Source organism: Plecotus auritus, assembly GCF_963455305.1.
Source record: "Plecotus auritus genome assembly, chromosome: 3".
NCBI classification, from domain to species: Eukaryota; Metazoa; Chordata; class Mammalia; order Chiroptera; family Vespertilionidae; genus Plecotus; species Plecotus auritus.
The window spans coordinates 143,914,623-143,934,035 of record NC_137772.1 but is presented as its reverse complement, the minus strand read 5'-3'; the positions used below and the strand labels follow the sequence as shown (position 1 = coordinate 143,934,035).

Genomic DNA, 19,413 nt, shown 5'->3' with positions numbered 1-19,413 from the left:
TGAACGCATAATAATCTGGCCACTCAGTGTATATCCTATATAATAAAAGGTTAATATGCAAATTGTTCCCTCGACCTGGAGTTCGACCAGCAGGCAGGATGGCCAACTGCCCTTGTCCCCTCCCCCTGGCCAGGCTGGCTGGACCCCACCCATGCACAAATTCATGCACCGGGCCTCTAATATATAGATAGATAAATAGATAGATAGATAGATAGATAGATAGATAGTAGATAGATAGATGGATAGATCTATCTATCTATCATCTATCTATCTATCTATCTATCTACACACACACACACACACACACACACACACACACACACACACACACATACACACACACACTGAGTGGCCAGATTATTATGCATTCAGAGATCATAATAATCTTGCCACTCAGTGTATATAAAAGCCTAAGCAACCATTCAACAGGTAGCTATGACATGCACTGACCACCAGGGGCAGACACTCAACAAACAGGCATGGAAATATGGAACAGACTGATGAATCTCAGGGGGAAGGGGAGTGGGGGGAGGGTGGGAAGAGATTAACCAAAGATCTTATATGCATATTAGAGGCTGTGCACTGGTGGGTTCCCTCGGCCTGGCCTGCAGGGATTGGGCCAAAACTGGCTCTCCAACATCCCCTGAGGAGACCCTGATTGTGAGAGGGTGCAGGCCAGGTCGAGGGAACCCACCAGTGCACGAATCCGTGCATCGGGTCTCTAGTAAACTGATAACTGACATAAATGCATTCACTAAATAAGTACCCTCTGAACATTATATATGTGAATTATAGGTATATGTATGAAAAACATCTTTATAACAATAAATTAGACTCACTATTTTTGTCTTTAGAAGAGATTCACAGCTTGGACCAAATTAAGACCTAGTATTATTTTCTTCATGGCATCTTAAGCTAGGAAGATGTGTTTGAGTGAGAAAGAAAATGCAAAATAAAAATTTCACACTTGAGAAAAATCAAAAATAAAAAGACCTCAAATTTCTAAGAAAATGTTGTTCCATCATTTTATTTTAATTTCTTCTGTTTTATAGACTAATTCTAGCCTATGGAACAATGTTATTGACTAGGGAAACCATCAATTAGGTAATGACTCTTATAAAGTACAGTGTAGCCCTCAATAAATCGGAGAGGAAAGAGGTCATTAATATGCCAATTGCATTTTTAAACACAGTGAGAGACACTGTGGTATTGGTAAGAATACTGTGTTAAGAGGTTGGGCAATCAATTGCTATCGTGGTTTGGCTCCTCACCAGCTTGTTTGTTGTCTTGGTTAAGTCACTTACAACTCCTTTGCAAATTCAGTAGGTGTAAGGCAGCCTGGCAGAGTGGAAAGAAATTTGGAGTAGGCCAGATTTAAATTTAAACCCCACTTCTCACACTTATGGCTTTGGGGGCTTGGATTGGGATATTTTAGATATGGTTTGTCCATTTAGAAAATATCATGGTGGAAAATAAGGAAATATGTAAATATACTGTATATTTGTGTTTATATGGAAAACGAAGAAAATTAGAAAAATAAACATAAAGGAGATCCAAGAGTTCTTATAACTTTGAATATCTATATTCTACAACTAGAACAATAAAACTGTACATGCTAATTTCCCAATTAAAAAGCAACATAAGCTATGATTTTTGATGTGTTGTAGTATGAAAATCATGTTTGTAAGTGAAAATTTTCTCCATGCTGGAATACTTCTAAGTGACGCTCATTTTATACATTGTTTAAATTGTCTCTAATTACTTTAGCTAAGCTCAGTCAACTGAAGATTGAGGTGGGGGTAGGGATCTTTTCTTTAAATGTTTTCCAAGTAAAGAAAATTCCACCATCTATGAGAAATGAGAGCTATTTAAAAAAAATTAAGTTGAATTTTAGAAAGCAATAAGTGATTTTGAAGACCAACATGCCTACTGAAATAATTTGGCTTAGAAATATTCTACTATAAATACTTAGTAGATATCTTAATGTCTCAATATACAGTATATACACTAGAGGCCTGGTGCATGAAATTCGTGCATGGGGGGTCCCTCAGCCCAGCCTGCACCCTCTCCAATCTGGGACCCCTCGGGGGAGAGTCAGACATCTCTCTCGCAATCCGGGACTGCTGGCTCCTAACTGCTCACCTGCCTGCCTGCCTGATCGCCCCTAACCCCTCTGCCTGCTGGCCTGATTGCCCCTAACTTTCCCCCTGCCAGCCTGATTGCCCCTAACTTGCTCCCCTGCCAGCCTGATTGCCCCTAACCACCTCTGCCTTGACCCTAGCTTAAGCTGCAGTCTGGCCTCCCTCTGCGGGGGGAGACCTGGTGGATCAGGGGAAGGCACTGCCCCCATTACCCCACTGCTGCTGCCACTGCCAGCCTGAGCCTGGGCCCGTCGCTGCTGCACTTTAGCCCTTCACAGCTGCTGCGGCTTTGTCCAGAAGGACATCCAGAAGGTCGTCTAGAAGACGTCCACCCTAATTAGTATATTACCCTTTTATTAGTATAGATATATTCTAAAGAAAACAATGTCCTATTGAAAATCCAGTAACATTTCATAGGGTAGCATTTGGAAATTATCTTTAGCTCAGAGATTTTCAACTGGTGTGCTGCAAAAATTTTTACATGCAATACCTGACCAATTAGTCAGGCACACTGACTTCTTTTCCCTTAGATTGTCAAATAAAAAAAATGACAGCAGCCAACACAACAATGACCACCCAGTGTGAATGCACTGCCTTGAACCATAAATGTATAGACCATATATTAGATTTGCAACTTGTCACATTGTTTAAAAAAGTTGCATCTGATTGATTAATTCTTAGTACTAGAAATCCTTAAATAAAAATATAAACACCTGATTTTTTAAAAAGTCACTTTGAAGCAATAAGGGTAGGTAATTACTTTATTTTTGGTAAATCAATAAAAACTATACCCATTTTTGTCAGATTGGCAAAAAGTATATTTTTGGTGTACCGCAGAATTTTAGTGATTAGTTGATGTGCCATGAGATGGAAAAGGTTGAAAATTTCTGCTTTAGCTAGATGTTCACTTTTAAGAAAAAAGTTGTTGCTTGTAAATTTACAATTAAAGACATTAAGGGGGGGGACTTGGTTTAAACCAATAGGCACAATTTAATAAATAGTTTATCGAAAAAGTAATGAGTAAAGTCTATGAAGTTTTTTACAACTCTAAAATGCTATTACAGGAAAAATAAATTATCTTCTCTATGAGAAATTTCAGTTTTCAATTTATAGGACTGTGTGAAAATAGACCTTATTTTTATATCTAATTCTTCCATGCAGAATATTAATCAGAGAACCAGGCCTGCAGTCTCTCCTGAGGAAAGCAATGTATGTTTTGAAGAGACCTCTAGTCTACTTATGGGCCCAAACTGAAAGGCAACAGAGGGGTTCTCTTTTAGAAGTTAAGACTAATAATACTTAAAATGCACCCTGAATACATTCTACCTTTGGAGTTATTTGTGGCTGTTTTATTCAATGAACATTTATTAAGCACTTACTATATCTTAGGTATTTTTCTATATTGTAGAGATATTTTCAAATTCAATTAAATATTAAAATTCTAAACTTTAAAAAAATACAGTCAACCTCAATACCTTATTATTGTGCCTAATATAGCAAATGTTGCAATTTTTTAAAAAGTAGAGGTTAAATTTATTTTCAAAAATAAAAAGATATATATTATTTTTGTATTTCAAAAATATAAGCAGTATCTTATGTGAAATAGCTTTGATTTTTCTCTCTGAAACTATCTTATATAATAAAAGCTAAATATGCAAATCGACCGAACGGCAGACCAACTGGTCGCTATGATGTGCACTGACACTAGGGGGCAGATGCTCATCGCAGGAGCTTCCCCTAGCCCACAGGCCCCAGGCCAGCCAAGGCGGGTGCCAGTGAGGAACCTCCCCTCAATCGCCTGGCCGGTCGCCTCGCAGAGGGAGGGCACTGGCGGCAGCGGCGGGGGACGGGGCCGGCGAGTGGGCAGTGCCAGGCTGGCCAAGGCGGGCGCCAAAGGGGGGGCCCTCCTCATCGCCCTGCCGGTTGCCCTTAAAGGGAGGCCCTGATCACCGGCCTAGGGACCCTACCTGTGCACGAATTCCGTGCACCAGGCCTCTAGTTAATAATAATTCCATTCAATGCAAAGATGTATTAATAAATTTCCCTGTTAATTTTTAAGTGGGAGGACCCACATCTGAGGTCACCAGCTATCCTCTCTCTACTCCTACAGTTAGGAAACTTGATTGGATGAGAAATATTGTCTATTTTCCATAATTATGTGGCATTTTTCTACTACCAAGTTTCTTACTTAAAATATAAACTTGTAATTTAACATAAAATACAAGGCCAAAAAGATAGATAGATGTACACACACACACAGAATTTTACCTCCTAATTCTTGCCATGTTACAATTTTCATCCAGTTACAAAAATGATTTTCAAACAGTAAAGCATCATAATAAAGTTGTTTTATTTTTATTTATAAATATAATACCAATCACTGATGCTTCGTGGATTTACCTCCCCAATTTGTCATTGCTGCTCTCTAAGTCTCTGCCACTCTTTTGAAATTTCCCTTTTCCAAGGCTCCAAGGTCTCTAGCATTTTGACGATTATGGTAGTTCTGCTACTTACTATTGATCCTTTGTATTCCATAAATTACATTCACAAATCAATAATTTTTTCACTGAATGATTAAGAACATTAACCTAATTTTCTGTTACATAGAGTGATCAAAGGCGAGTATAAGTTATATTTAATCTGGTTCCTACTTGCATATTTTTCATTATAGACTGAAACTATATACAAAAAGAATAAATTGGATTTTGTTTCATTTGTCCACTAATTAACTAGCATATTGGTTTTACTTATACCTAGATAATTATAATTTTGACATATTTTCATTATATACTATCTTAAAAAGACATAGTCTGTTTTTGCAAAGTTCAAAGGAGACACCACTCATTAACTTTATTTTATTAAAGTATGTGTTCATGTAACACAGCCAAAATCACTTAAATATAGGAATATTCTTTAAATAGCTTGAGAAATTGCAGTAACACCTAGTTTACAAAGACTTTGAAGGGTAAATAGATAGTTATATAACAATGTATAAGAAAATCTGAAAATACTTTTGATAAAATAGTTCTTAAATTGTAAAAATTATGTTAAAGGTTATGAAATCATAACCTGTATCATAGATATAAGTAGATATGGATATGAATAGAGATACAGAAATATTTTCCCACTATGTGTCCTTGCTTTCATAACAAGGCTAGTATTGATACATTTTATTTATTTTTCATTTTAAAGACTTTATTTCCAGGTAATGAACAGTTCTTTCCATTCCAAGGCATGCAAAAACAGTTATGCATCTCACATTTGCCACTTATTGATTTTATTTATGGTAACATTATATTAGAGGTATGTTTTATTTTTTTTATTTATTTTTTTTTCCAAATTTTTATTAAGGTATATGTGTACATATCTTACCATTGCCCCCCCCCCACCCCACTCCCATACATGCCCTCACCCCCCAATGTTTTGCATCCGTTGGTTACTCTTATATGCATGCATACAAGTCCTTCAGTTGATCTCTTATTTCCCCCACCTCTCCCTAACCTTACCGCTGTAATTAGACAGTCTATTTGATGCTTTACTGCCTCTGTAACTATCTTTTGGTTCATCAGTTTATAATGTTTTTCATTATACCCAAATGAGTGGGATCATGTGGTATTTTTCTTTCATTGACTGGCTTATTTCACTTAGCATAATGTTCTCTAATTCCATCCAGGTGCTTACAAATGGTAGTAATTCCTTCTTTTTTATGGCAGCATAGTATTCCATTGTGTAGATGTACCATAGTTTTCTGATCCAGTCATCTGCTGACAGGCACCTAGGCTGTTTCCAAATCTTAGCTATTGTAAATTGTGCTGCTATGAACATAGGGGTGCATATATCCTTTCTGATTGGTGTTTCTGAGGTATGTTTTATTTTTGAATAATAAACAAGCTATTGTCTTTTTACAATAAACTTTAGTCATGTAATGTCAAGTTTCAACTTCATTACTATTACCTTTGGGAAAATAACTGCATTGACTCAGTCTCCCCATTTTTAAAATGAAAGTGATATGTATCTTACAGACTTGTATGAGGATTAAAAGAAAGGGTGAATATGAAGTGCTGGGACATAGTAGACTTAAATTCCTACTGCTCTATCAGTGTGAATTTTCAGGAAAGTTGTGAGTGAACTGATGTTGACAGAATTGAAGAGCAATGAGTGATAAGGAAACATTGGCAAGAGCACATAATACTCTTTTAATATATTTGAGAGTAAAAACAATAAAATTGTGTTTAAGAAAAATTTATTGATGTTAAATTTTAATTAACTTGCATATATTTGATTAATTAGCATACTTATAAATGAAGGTGTTTTGCCTACAAATCTTCCAATTAAATATTTATGTGATAGCACTATCTATGCCAATTATTGCAGCAAACATTTTATTGTAGAAGAGGTGAAAATTGATTATAAGATTTTCATTTTAAAAGATTCAAATTTCAACCCTACTCTAGATGGTACATATTTTCCCCAGATAAAAATAAGGCAAGGATAAGATTTTGTAAATAATTGTGGCCACGTTAAACATTTTTGTTTTATATATAATGAAATCTGGCTCTGTTTCTCCTCTTTTTTTTTAATTTTTTTTATTTTTCTAAATTTTTTCATATTATTTATATATTAGAGGCCCGGTGCACGGATTCATGCACAGGTGGGGTCCCTCAGCCAGGCCTGTGTTCTCTCACAATCCGGGATCAGGCCAAAACCCAGCAGTCCGACGTTCCCCTGAGGGATGTACCAGTGCCCAAGAGGCAGGTGGCCAGGGAGGAGCCCCAGCCAGGGATGCTGCTCATCCCGGCCCCACTGTGCCTGCTGCCACCACTGCCACTGCTGCCCGGCTGAGCAGCACTTCCACTGTGGGAGTGCACTGACCATCAGGGGCAGCTCCTGCATTGAGCATCTGCCCCCTGGTGGTCAGTGTGCATCATAGTGACAGCTTGACCAGTCATTCCGGTAGTTCCGGTCGTTCAGTCGTAAAGGTCACTTAGGCTTTTATATATATAGATTATTTGTTAATTTTTTTGAATTTATTGAGATAACATTGATTAATAAAATTATATAGGTTTCAGGTGTACACTTCTATAATATATCATCTTCATATCATATTGTGTGTTTACCACCTAAAGTTAAGTCTCCTTCTATCACTATTTATCCTCCCTCCTTTACCCTCTTCTACCCACTTTTCCCTCTGGTAATCACCATACTGTTGTCTGTGTATATGAGGATTTATTTTATTTTATTTTATTTTTTGCTTAAATCCTTTACCTTTGTCATCCAGCCCATCAACCCCTTTCCCTACAGTCAGCTATCAGCCTTTTTTCTGGATCTATAAGTCTGTTTCTGGTTGGTTTGTTCATTTATTGTGTTCATTAGATTCCACATATAAGTGAAACCATATGGAATTTGTCTTTCTCTGATTGGTTTATTTCACTTAGCATAATAATCTCCAGGTCCATCCATGCTGTCACAAAAGGTAAGATTTACTTATTTTCCCAGCCAAGTAGTATTCCATTGTGAACATGTACCACAGTTTTTTTTATGCACTTACCTACTCATGGGCTGCTTCCAAATCTTGGTAAATGATGCTGCAATGAATATAGGGGTGTATATCTTCTTTCAAATCAGTAATTCAGGTTTATTCAATATATTCCAAGAAGTGGAATTGCTGGGTCATAAGGCAATTCCATTTTTAATTTTTTTTTGGAAACTCCATACTCTTTTCCATAGTGGCTGCACCAATCTGCATTTCTGCCAACAGGGTACAAGGTTTCCCTTTTCTCAGCAACCTCGCCAACACTTGTTTGTTGATCTATTGATGATAGCCATTCTGACAGGTGTGGGGTGATATCTCATTGTGGTTTTAATTTGCATTTATTTGATGATTAGTGACATTGAGCATCTTTTTGTATGTCTGTTGGCCATCTACATGTTTTCTTTGGAGAAGTGTCTATTCAAGTTCTTTGCCCATTTTCTAATTGGATTGTTTGTTTGTGTTGAATTATATAAGTTCTTTATACATTTTGAATGTTTACACCTTATTAGATATATTATTGGTGAGTATGTTCTCCCATTCAGTGGGTTCTTTTTGTTTTGTTGATGGAAACCTTTGCTACACAAAAAAACTTTTTAGTTTTATGTACTCCCATTTAGTAACCTGTCAATTTAGAAGTTAGAGCTACATCTCATAGAATGTATTTTTTTTTATTCAGCAAGACTTGGTCTCTATTAATGTCAAATTTTAAACTTTGAGGCTATTTTTATAATTGATTAATCAGTTTACTCTGATTTTTCTTGGTCTCAAGTTTTTGGTAGGAGCTTTAAAAATACAGGATTAGTAGGTCTGGATATTTTGTCCCCAAAATTTGACAATTAAACAAACACATTAACATTAACACTTCATCCACCAAATTATTCCTGTAACCAGAACTGGATAGTTTAAATTGGTTACTGGTTTTCCAAAAACATACTAAGATGGATGGTGGAATCATCTAATAGATACATATTAAAAGTCTACTTCAGAGTTGATTGATGTCCTTTAATAGTCAGACACTGCTTATTTCCACAATCTGAGACAGTCAACAATGATTCCAGCCCTAACCGGTTTGGCTCAGTGGATAGAGCGTCGGCCTGCGGACTCAAGGGTCCCAGGTTCGATTCCGGTCAGGGGCATGTACCTTGGTTGTGGGCACATCCCCAGTAGGGAGTGTGCAGGATGCAGCTGATTGATGTTTCTCTCTCATCGATGTTTCTAACTCTCAATCCCTCTCCCTTCCTCTCTGTAAAAAATCAATAAAATATATTAAAAAAAAACACAATGATTCCAGACACAGTTAAGTGAAAGTTATTAGTAACTATAGAATAATGTTTATGGATCTGAAACAGTAGTTAGTTTCACCAGCACTTGACATCATCCAGAAAAACAAAAACAAATTTCAACTTATTTGTGTGAGAGAACTGCTTGTGCATATATCAGCTACATCTATTATTATTTATTAAAAATCACATTTTACTATTTTTGAGGACAGGATCCATGTATGTTCTGTTGATCATAGATTAAAGCATCGTGTTTCTAAATGTAATATTTTAGTTCTTTTCTTCATGATCATTTTCTTAAACAAGTTGTTTTGCTCTGACTTTTTGTTGTTGTTATCGTTGTTGTTGTTGTTATTATTGCTTTCAAACCAATTTCTTACACTAGCTACTATGGTATGAAAATAAATGGGCATGGTCAAATGTGAAATGCATTTGTCAAATGAATGAAATTGAAGTGCATAATATAATAACTCCTCAGGCTAGTCATGTTTATTGTTGCCAAATGTCTCCCTGCTAAGAACTAATAAGCATGAAAAGGGATAATGAAAGTTTCCATGAAAAGTTTTTGGGAAACCTATCCACAAGTCTTCACTGGGAATGTGAAAATAAGTATTCATTTTATACAAGTTCCACATGAGGGTTGTAAAGATGGAATTATGAGAACAGCATCAATGGAAAGCAACTACAACGTGATAGTTACTAATGTTCTTTGGCACATGGAAGAAAATTGACAGGGCAGCTGTATTGAAATGCAGAATAGAACAATGCCTGCTACATAATAGGCACTAAATAAATACATGGTGAATGAATGTGTAAATAAAAGCAAGATTTTTAATTAAAGCTTTCAGAAACCCCAAGTGATCTTGAAAATCGAATTTTGGTTTTAAATTCCAAAAGATAACTGCTTAGTAATAAACATTTTGTAATTTACTTAGGATACATATTTTTGCTAAACATTTACTCTGGCAAATGAATGTGGGAAAAATGGGATAAGACAAGATTATTAGAAATTAAAATATAGTATAATACAATAATTGGGTTGATGAAAGGACTATGCATATGAAGGGAAATTATTAGCATTATTTATGCCATTATCCTTTATTTACAAATACTCATGGACACTTAGTTGTAAATATAATGAAATTGAAAAGAGTTCTGAAGAGAATTTTAAAAAAATGATTGGAGAAGTTGGGAACAGATCTTCCCTGAACTGACAAAAGTAAAGGGACATAGGACCTGATTTTTAGGTCCAACTGTGTTCAGTAGAAACTGGATACCTAGATAGCTTATAAATTGTTAAATTTCATTCAAGCTTCTTATTGAGTTACACTTGTAACTCCCTAATTAATTTATAAGTTTAAATACAGTAGTTTCACATTATTTGTGGTTTCACTTTCCAGGGTTTCAGTTACTGTGGTCAACCACAGTTCAAGAATATTAAATGGAAAATTTCAGAAATAAACAATTCATGTATTAAATTGCGCACCATTCTGAGTAGTAGTAATGAAATTTCACTATGTCTCGCTTTGTCCTGCCCAGGATATCAATGATCTCTTTGACTAGGTTATCCAGGTTGTATATATCTATACCACCTGCCCATTAGTCACTTAGTAGCCATCTTGGTTAGTATGTCAGCCGTTGTGGTATCATAGGACTTGTGTTTAAGGAATCCTTGTGGTTAAGTACTATCCTTGATTTCAGGCATCCTTTGGATGAGGAGGAAGCACTGTACTCTCTCTACTAGTTTGGTAATAACCTGAGTTATAGAGAATAATTACCAACGAAAAGTTTTAGTGTTTTAATTAATTTAAGGAACATGTGATGGAAGGCACATCTAGTTCTGAAAAAAAAATCAGAAACCTATTTAGATTTTATAACTGAAAATCAATCAATCAAAAAAAGTTTCTTTAGAAAAAAAGTGTTGAATCATATTAATATAAGAACCACAGAATTTATAGAAAAAACAGTATTTTTAGCATCACATTATAATAATCTCTATCTGTGTATACACAGCCACAAGGTATCCTTAAGAAAATGCAAACACAGTAGTGTGTCAAAAGTAATAAAACCTAGGAAATCAGTGCATATTATAAGAAGACTGTAGATCAAATGTGAATGCTAGCTATTATAAAAGATCAAGATATAGGCAAAATACAAAAGTAAAAAATTTATACAATATCTATCAAAATAAGATTTCCCACCACCTATAGTATGTATTAGCCTTCATCCTTAGGGATTATTTTTCAAAATAAATGCACCTAGATAAAGCTAATTAATATGTCACACATGTTGATTTAAAAAAATAGGCATTGTGATTTTTAGCATTGATAACAAATACTACAGATATTTTTATGATTATCAAATGTGTCAAACCTAACTTTTCTTAGTTATATGTCTCTTAAATGTTGGGTAAGAAAAATAACTGTACATGTTATTGTCCAATTGGGATTTTGAGAAACAGATATTTTATTAATCTCTTTATAAGTTATATAAAAAACATATTCACTGAAAAAGCTTGAGAACAATTTAGGAACCAAGCAACATCACCACATTACATTGAGGAAATCTGGATATGATATAAACAACCTGCTTGTTGCTTTGCTTTGTTTTCATCCTTAATGTTAGACTTGAACTATCTACCTGAAGTTCACTGCAAATGACCATTATTATTTGAGGTTGGACATAGAAATGGCCTTAAAAAGTAATCGTTATTTGAACACTATAATACCTAACTCAACCTCAAACTGGCCAAGTGTAACTCAATTATAACACTTAAATTGATGTAAACGCTTTGCTGCTAAAAATTTGTTCTGGTCACTTTCATTAAACTGCTGAATTTTTTTCTCCATGCTTTACTTATGCTGTATCTGCTGTTAAGCAATACAATATGGCAAGGACTTTGAAATTTTTTTCTATGTCCAGACACATATTGTTGAGTGTATCAATGAAAAATCCAATGACGTATCCCTATACATCATGAAATTTCTATTTTGACCTGATTAACAAAGTTTTTTTTATACATACCAGGAGAGTCATTCAAAGCATCTTACATATTAAATTACTTATCAAAACACAGGATATATAGACCTTGACATTTGTTAAAGAACAAGGATTTAACAACAAAAAAGGAATTTAAAGGACCAGAACAAATCTTTAGCAGAACACAGATTATGTGGCAAAGAAGTGACTTTTTGAAAGATAAAGCATCCTTATCAAGACATGCTTTTAGCATATATGTAAGAGACAATTGGTTCATGTGCATGATCACCTATAAATATGCAACAGACTGTTTAAAAAGCATAAAATCTATAACAATAATGTTGCAGGAAAGAGAAAAAAAAAACCTGTCACATTTCCTTTAGCCATAACTTTTTATTCCAGGAACACATCAGCAGATCTAGCTTTAATAACAATTTTAGAGGCAAGATTCTCTAACTATTGTATTTTCATGTGAGTAAGTAAATTTACAATGATTATACATTGACAGAATCAAATTGCTACTTTCATTTCTAGAGTAATTATAGGACGAAGTAATAGGTTTTCTATGAATGCCAATATGTGGATCCTTTATAGATGTGTTGTTTTACTCTTCAATTTATTTTCTATAGATCTGGTAGTTCAAAAATGTATACAGTTAACAAAAAGAATCTCACAAAATCAAATGAAAGGATAAGCTATATTGATTACTGCTCAAATTGTTCATTTACATATTGCCAAACAATAAAAGCTTTTAATCACATCTAAAATATTGTTTTAAAAAATATATATATTCACATAACTATTTATGTAATTTTAAACACTAGTTTTCTACAGCATTTTCATTTCACCAAAAATATCCTTTGAATGTTTATAAAGCTATTTTGTAATATCACACAATATGATTTTTAAATAATAATTATTATTTGCTGAAGGAATTACACTAAACAATGGAAAACTCACAAACTGCCTTTTAAATATAGGGTTAGATTGTGGATAAATACAAAGAGACTTGAAGATTCATTAATAGCTTCAAAATAAAGACAACAGAACAGTGTTAGGAATAAAAACATACTATAAATATGTAGTCAGTAAAAAAACAAACAAACAAACAAAAAAACCAAAAAAAAAAACAAAAAACCTTTAGAATGCAGAAATAGTTAAGAATTAGGACTTCAGCCCTGGCCAGTGTGGCTCAGTTGGGTGAGCCCCATCCTATGGACCTAGAGGTTTCGATTCCTGGTCAGGGCATATGCCCAGGTTGCGGGCTAGATCCCCAGTAGGGGGCATGCAGGAGGCAGCTCATTGATGTCTCTCTCTCTCTCTCTCTCTCTCTGTCTCTCTCTCTCTCTCTCTCCCCTCCTCTCCCTTTCTCTCTCTCTAAAATAATAAAAATGTATTTAAAATTTTTTTAAAGAATTAGGACTTTGTCTAAAAATAAAAGCTGTTTCAATGTAATTCCATTGATCTCATTTTGAAATAATCATTTTAGAAGCCTATGATGTTACCTATAAATATTTCAATACTTTGTCCACTCTTCTTACATATTATTGCCATCTTGGATAAAAAGCATATAGTAGAAATAAAGGCATTAAATGATGTAAGATTATTTCATAAAAATATTAACCAATAATAAACTATCTTATTTAATTATATTATAAAATACATACTTATTTCTATGCTTGAATTATGCTTGCATGAAACTTAATTAAGCTTTCTCTATTGGAACACAACATTTGTGTTAGCCATTTCTGGAAATCCACGTATTCTTTTTTAATCTCTATTTTTTCTTAAATAAATATATCTGAATTCTAAATGTGTCCCAATAGCTCTACATTTCTCAGACCTCCCTGCTCCCCCATCCTTCCAATCCTAGCATTCTCCCTAAATAATGTGTTTGTGTACATGCATGCTTGATATCCAGGATGTAGTTTATTTATCAAAGAATTTTTACTGCTGGGGCAAGATGAGAGTTTACTACTGTAACAGTGTTTTGTTTTGCTTTTTTTTTTTTTTTTCTTAAAAAGGAACAAAGTATACTAGCATATTCTATTCTGTTATTTGGAAATAACTTATTTTCAATATGTAACTAGTAAACACAGAGTAGATAAACTTTAGCATACTTTCTTATGTTTTTTTAGGCTTCTATTTTATCATTAGGAGATTCTTGCTTTAATATTGCTGTTGCTTGAAAGAGTCCTTACAATTTGACAAAGGACTACTGACTGACTTACAGGGAGTAGCTTAATGCAGGCTAAATCTGGCCAGTACAGGAAAGCCAGCTCCACTTGCTGCATCTCCCAGTTGTTCCTCTCTCTGCTGTGATTGCCTTCAGGAGTGCCAGCTATGAAGGCCTCTAACCTCTGATCTGTGTTCTATTTCTAACTCTATTACAGACTGGTGCCATAGCCATTAGCCTCTCCATACCTAGCATACCCATTCCTAAAACAATACCTTTTATTTTTTGTTCCTGCCTGTCAGTGATGTTCTCTTTGTAGACTAAAAGTAAAATATTCTATCTTTGTAGAGGCTCATTAAACTCCTTTGTATTTGTGTTCCTAATCACATTTTTAAGATTAAAAATAAAAAAGTAATACTATATTTTTAAAGAGCTTGTCAGTATAAAATTGACTTTTAAAGTGAATATTCACCATCATATTGCACCAAACCTGAAGTTACAGACCAATGTCCACAAACAGTCTAATGTTTCCTAATCTATCTATTTGGATATATATTTTTTAAATGTTTAAAAATGTAGTTATAAAAGTATTAATTTTTAAAAAAGAATTAGACATTTTCCCTCTAAATTTATTTAAAGCACTAAAGTATCACAATGGAGAGTCACGTGGTTTAAACCTTTGCCTAAAGCCAGCACTGAGGGAGCTGTGGAATGCTTCACTCTGCTGCTTTTCAAACCCTTTCCCCACACACCCAGTCCTGTGTGCTTGCTTAATCCTCGGGAGATTTAAAGCAGATGATCATAGTCCTTCAATAGTATTCTTGATACAGTGTTTTGGGGTCTTGCCCAGTAAAACATTCTTAATCAACTATCCTGTTCTTTCAACTGCTATTTGTTTTTTAACCTCTAACAATTTGTGTTACTTTTCTCTAGAGAAATTCTAATTTGTTGAATATAGATAATGATTTCTTCTATTTTATAGCACAGGCCTTACCACCATTGCAGCATAATCAGAAAGGCAATTCCCACATCAACCCTGTAATGCACAGGTTTCTCCCCTCATTTATAAGACGAAGCTCAGAGAGGTTATGGCATATCCAGAATGACAGCTGTGTCATATGCAGCCAGATTAGAACCCATGAATATTTTTAGATTCTAGATCTAATATACTTTCCATTACACCAATAATTCTTTATCTGGAAGTTGTTAATTCAATCAGTTGTTAATTCTAAAGCTAATTTTAAGATGGTCATTATTTATGAAAATATAAGCAATTATAAAAATTTAAACTGTGAAAATATAAACAAATGTAAGTATCCAAATACTAAAAAGATATATTATCTATAAGTCTTTAAATACCAGAGATATTTGAATTGTAGGACAAGGAAACTGTCATAGCTAGTTAACTCTTTTAGTTCCTTTTATTTAACCTAAATATAATTTATGCAAAACTTTGATTATTTTGCAAACAAAATGAAAACTCAATATACTTTTTTAAAACTCAAAGTCCACATAATTCTATAATGCATGTTGTTGACAAATATATTGCTTACTTAAATAAGTTATTTGGATTAAGTTAAATGAAAGTATACATTTAATATCACTGTCTAGGTTTTTCAATTAAAGGAATACTTGCACCAATGATAGCCAATGCAGGACCTTCTAAGAAAGAACGGATATCATTCCGTGACAATCCTGTACAACTCAGTGGTGGATGGGGAAGTGGCAAAAAGAAGGCGAAAACTTCAAACTAATTCTTCAAGCCTCAGCATGTGGCACTTGATTTCTTTTGAAGAGCTCTATGGATATTTGGTCATGTTACCAATTGGACACAAGGTTTTATTACTCTATTGTACTGTATTTCATTTGCATTATTACCCATATTTTATTTTGTTTTATGGTGGAGTTATATAATTTCCAGTCTGTAAAATGCAGTTTTGCTGTTGTTCCTATGTTCATGTAGAATGGCCTCCAGAAATTAATTCTTGAACTATTGAAATGGAATTTACATATTCAATTTATTTTGTTTAAAATTTTATGATTTATGTATTAAAGATATTTTTAGTTAGGGATAATAAGTTATAATACTACACACATAAGAGACTATAACTATATTTTATTGACACTTTATAGTAATAATAAATAATATATTAATAAATTTTACTTTACCAGATTATTATAATTACTTACTTCAAAAATAAATATATGAAGTAATTAGAAGTAGACCATGAAAATGGCCTTCTTTTTTTGTTTTACTTTGTCATCTTAAATAAATTAGAGTTATGTTAAGAAAAAATATATTCCAATTAAATTAAAATAAAATAAAAATATTTATCAATTTAATGATTGGATATTTTATGTGTAACTTTTCATTCAGATGTATGTTGTTATCTTTTATGAAATGTAGATACTAATTCTGGTTCATTAAAATTATTGACTGACTCAAAAATACTTTATCATTTTAATTTTTATTAAGGTACCTTAAATTATTGTTTAAAATGTTTTCAAAGCACAACCTTATAATTTTGTAACATTGATATGTTGTCTAAAATGACAGGCCAGTTTTATTAAACTCTTACTATTGTGTAGTTAATATTCTGTGATATCATAGGAAATACAATGTGCAAAATGCTGCATTGACATTTAATGCTCCTTAGAACCTTTTGCTCTCCAGACAATGAGGCCCTTTCCACAAAGCTAAGTTCTCCAGTGACTTTCCAGGGTGTTGCTGTGTAATAGAACCCCGTGAACTTTAGTTTTTATTCCTTTATTTTTCCTTTGCAATTAAATATTTCTTTTAAAAATGCACAGATTTGGAGATGCATTTATTTAATTTGTGCCTCCCATCTACTCTTGGAGCTCTATTGCATTTCAAACCTATAAATTTCTTTTAACTTGATTGAGATAGAAATGTTAATGAGCCTTGAGCTGTCAATCAATGTAGAAAACTTAGATTCAGATGTTGTGGCCTAGAAATTGAGTTTTGGAACATAAGCTCCATATGTAGTTGCTTTATGAGCATGCTGCTATGCCATCCTTTTACTAACAGTATCCACAAACCAACATAACGTGATGACAGAAAATATTTTATCTCAGCTTATTATGAACCCTGCAGGAAAAAGCTACATTAAAGCTGATATTAACAGGGTTTTATGGTTTGTATAACCAAATCAATCAAATGAAAATGCTAGGATGATAAGTAAGATGCTTATGATTAAACTGTGTGTTTTTAAAAATGTGTTTATTGATCTTTTAGAGAGAGAGAGGAAGGGAGAGGGAGGGAGAAACATCAATGTGAGAGTGAAACTTTGATGGGCTGCCTCTTGCATGCCCCCTACTTGGGACTGAGCCTGCAATCCGGGCATGTGCCCTGACCAGGAATTAACTGGCAACGTTTTGGTGCCCGGAACGATGCCCAACCGAGTGATTCTGGTCAGGGCATGAATAAACTGTTTTGGTGCCTAAAAATAATTGAATCTATAGTTTCCTTATTCTGTGATCCATCTAATTGTTTCATAATAATATTATTATTTTTATCCTCACTCAAGGATGTGTTTATTGATTTTAGAGAGAGAGGAAGGGAGAGAAAGAGAGAGAGACATCAATCTGAGAAAGAAACATCGATCAGTTGCCTCCTGTAAGCACTCTGACCCGGAACCAAACCTACTACCTAGTTAGGTGCCCTGACCAGGAATCAAACCCAAAACCTTTTGGTATACAGAACAATGATCAACCTGATCAACCAACTGAGCCACTGGCCAGGGATCATAATATTAATTTCTAAAAATATGTTGTTATTGATTTTAGAGAGAGAGAAAAGGAGAGGGAGAGAGAGATGGAAACATCTATGAGAGAGAAATATCAGTCAGCTGCCTCCTACACACCCCATACTGAGGATCAAGCCTAAACCTGGGCATGTGCCCTGACCAGGTTAGAACTGGTGACCACTTGGTGCATGGGTCGATGCTCAACCACTGAATCACACCAGCCAGATGCCATAATATTAATTTTGAGGAAGATGATGAGTACTGATGCTCAAATTTTAGGTGATGATATGTATACATACATATAGGTATATATATATATAAGTGTATATGTATGTGTGCATGTATATATATAAAAAATAGTTTCCCAATTATGGCGTTAAGTTGAAAATCTGTTGTTTATTGTGTCTAGCCTTAAAATGATAATTTAAAAATATTTCAGAATTTAAACTTACATTAATACTAGTTTATTTCTGTTTATAAAAATAGTAAAGGTAAATTTGAAGTTAGCAAAGGTAAATTTGAAACACTGTTTCTACCATCTTTAAAGGCTAGAAAATTATTGAATACATTTCAAATTACATTTAATTTTTTTAAATTTTAACAATTGCATGAAACCTGAAAGAAATCAAATTAAGAGATATTCTTTTTTTGTTTGTTTCCTTAGGGAAACTTTAAGGCAAATATTTGTCTTTAAGATTTGGGAAGATAAAAACATGAACTTAAATGTCAGTTTACTAAATTACAGATTGACAGTGATGGATCTAGACAATGCTACTCTTCAAATACATAACCTGAAGTCACATTTTGTCCTTTTCTGCACCCTATGAACTAACTCCAACCCCTTTCCAATTCAATCCTTACCTTCCTACCTGTCCTCTTCCCTTAGCACTACCACAAGCAATGATCATCCCTCACTTCTAATAGGAATGGCAAAGTGAACCACTGATCACAAAAAGGCTGATAAAAGTATTAGCTTGGTAGGGTGTTTGGACATTCTAAAATGTCTTTATTTGAGAGTTCACTACATACCATAGATGCATGGAGATATCACCTTCCCAAGGTTCAATCTGCCAGCAAGACCTTTGTGCACATAGTTTATTATAAGAGATGTTATTAGGTGTTTGGGGAAGTACTTCAAACCTTAATTTCTTATTGTGCTCATAAATTGTATTAAGGCACCATACTCAGATTTTTAAAACATGGCAGAATAATATGACAAAAGCACTTCTATAGACACAATTCTGCCTTAGAGACAAAAGAGAGAATATGCTGGGATTCATGGAAACTGGTGTTCAGTTTGATTTTTTGTTTTTGTTTTTTGAGAAAACAAGGGAGAATTCATTTTAACCTGAAAAATTACGTTGGGAGGTACAGACAGGAATTACAAGGTTTTTGAAATTAAAATTGCAATTGAACAATAAATAGCAGTGTTTTAAGAGATCGTATCTAACTTTAAATCCTCCCATCATCAGCATAATAAGCTTTGGTTCTTATATTTCTTGATTATGCTGTTTAGTTATTGAGTTGATCATTGCCA

General features: G+C 33.9%; 1 protein-coding gene across 3 annotated transcripts in view; it reads left to right on the top strand.

Moving 5' to 3' along the window:
- LRRIQ1 (leucine rich repeats and IQ motif containing 1) overlaps window positions 1–19,413 on the top strand; it is a gene marked incomplete at both ends in the record, with an annotated part of 281,974 nt that overhangs the window by 250,508 nt on the left and 12,053 nt on the right. For 2 of the 3 annotated variants that reach the window (XM_080659624.1, XM_080659621.1), the window contains one exon: window positions 15,721–16,228. The exons of the other annotated variant lie outside the window; for it this stretch is intronic. In XM_080659624.1, the coding sequence (XP_080515750.1) occupies window positions 15,721–15,863 (143 nt within the window). Of the gene's footprint in view, window positions 1–15,720; window positions 16,229–19,413 lie in introns of those variants that run through there. 3 annotated transcript variants of the gene reach the window in all.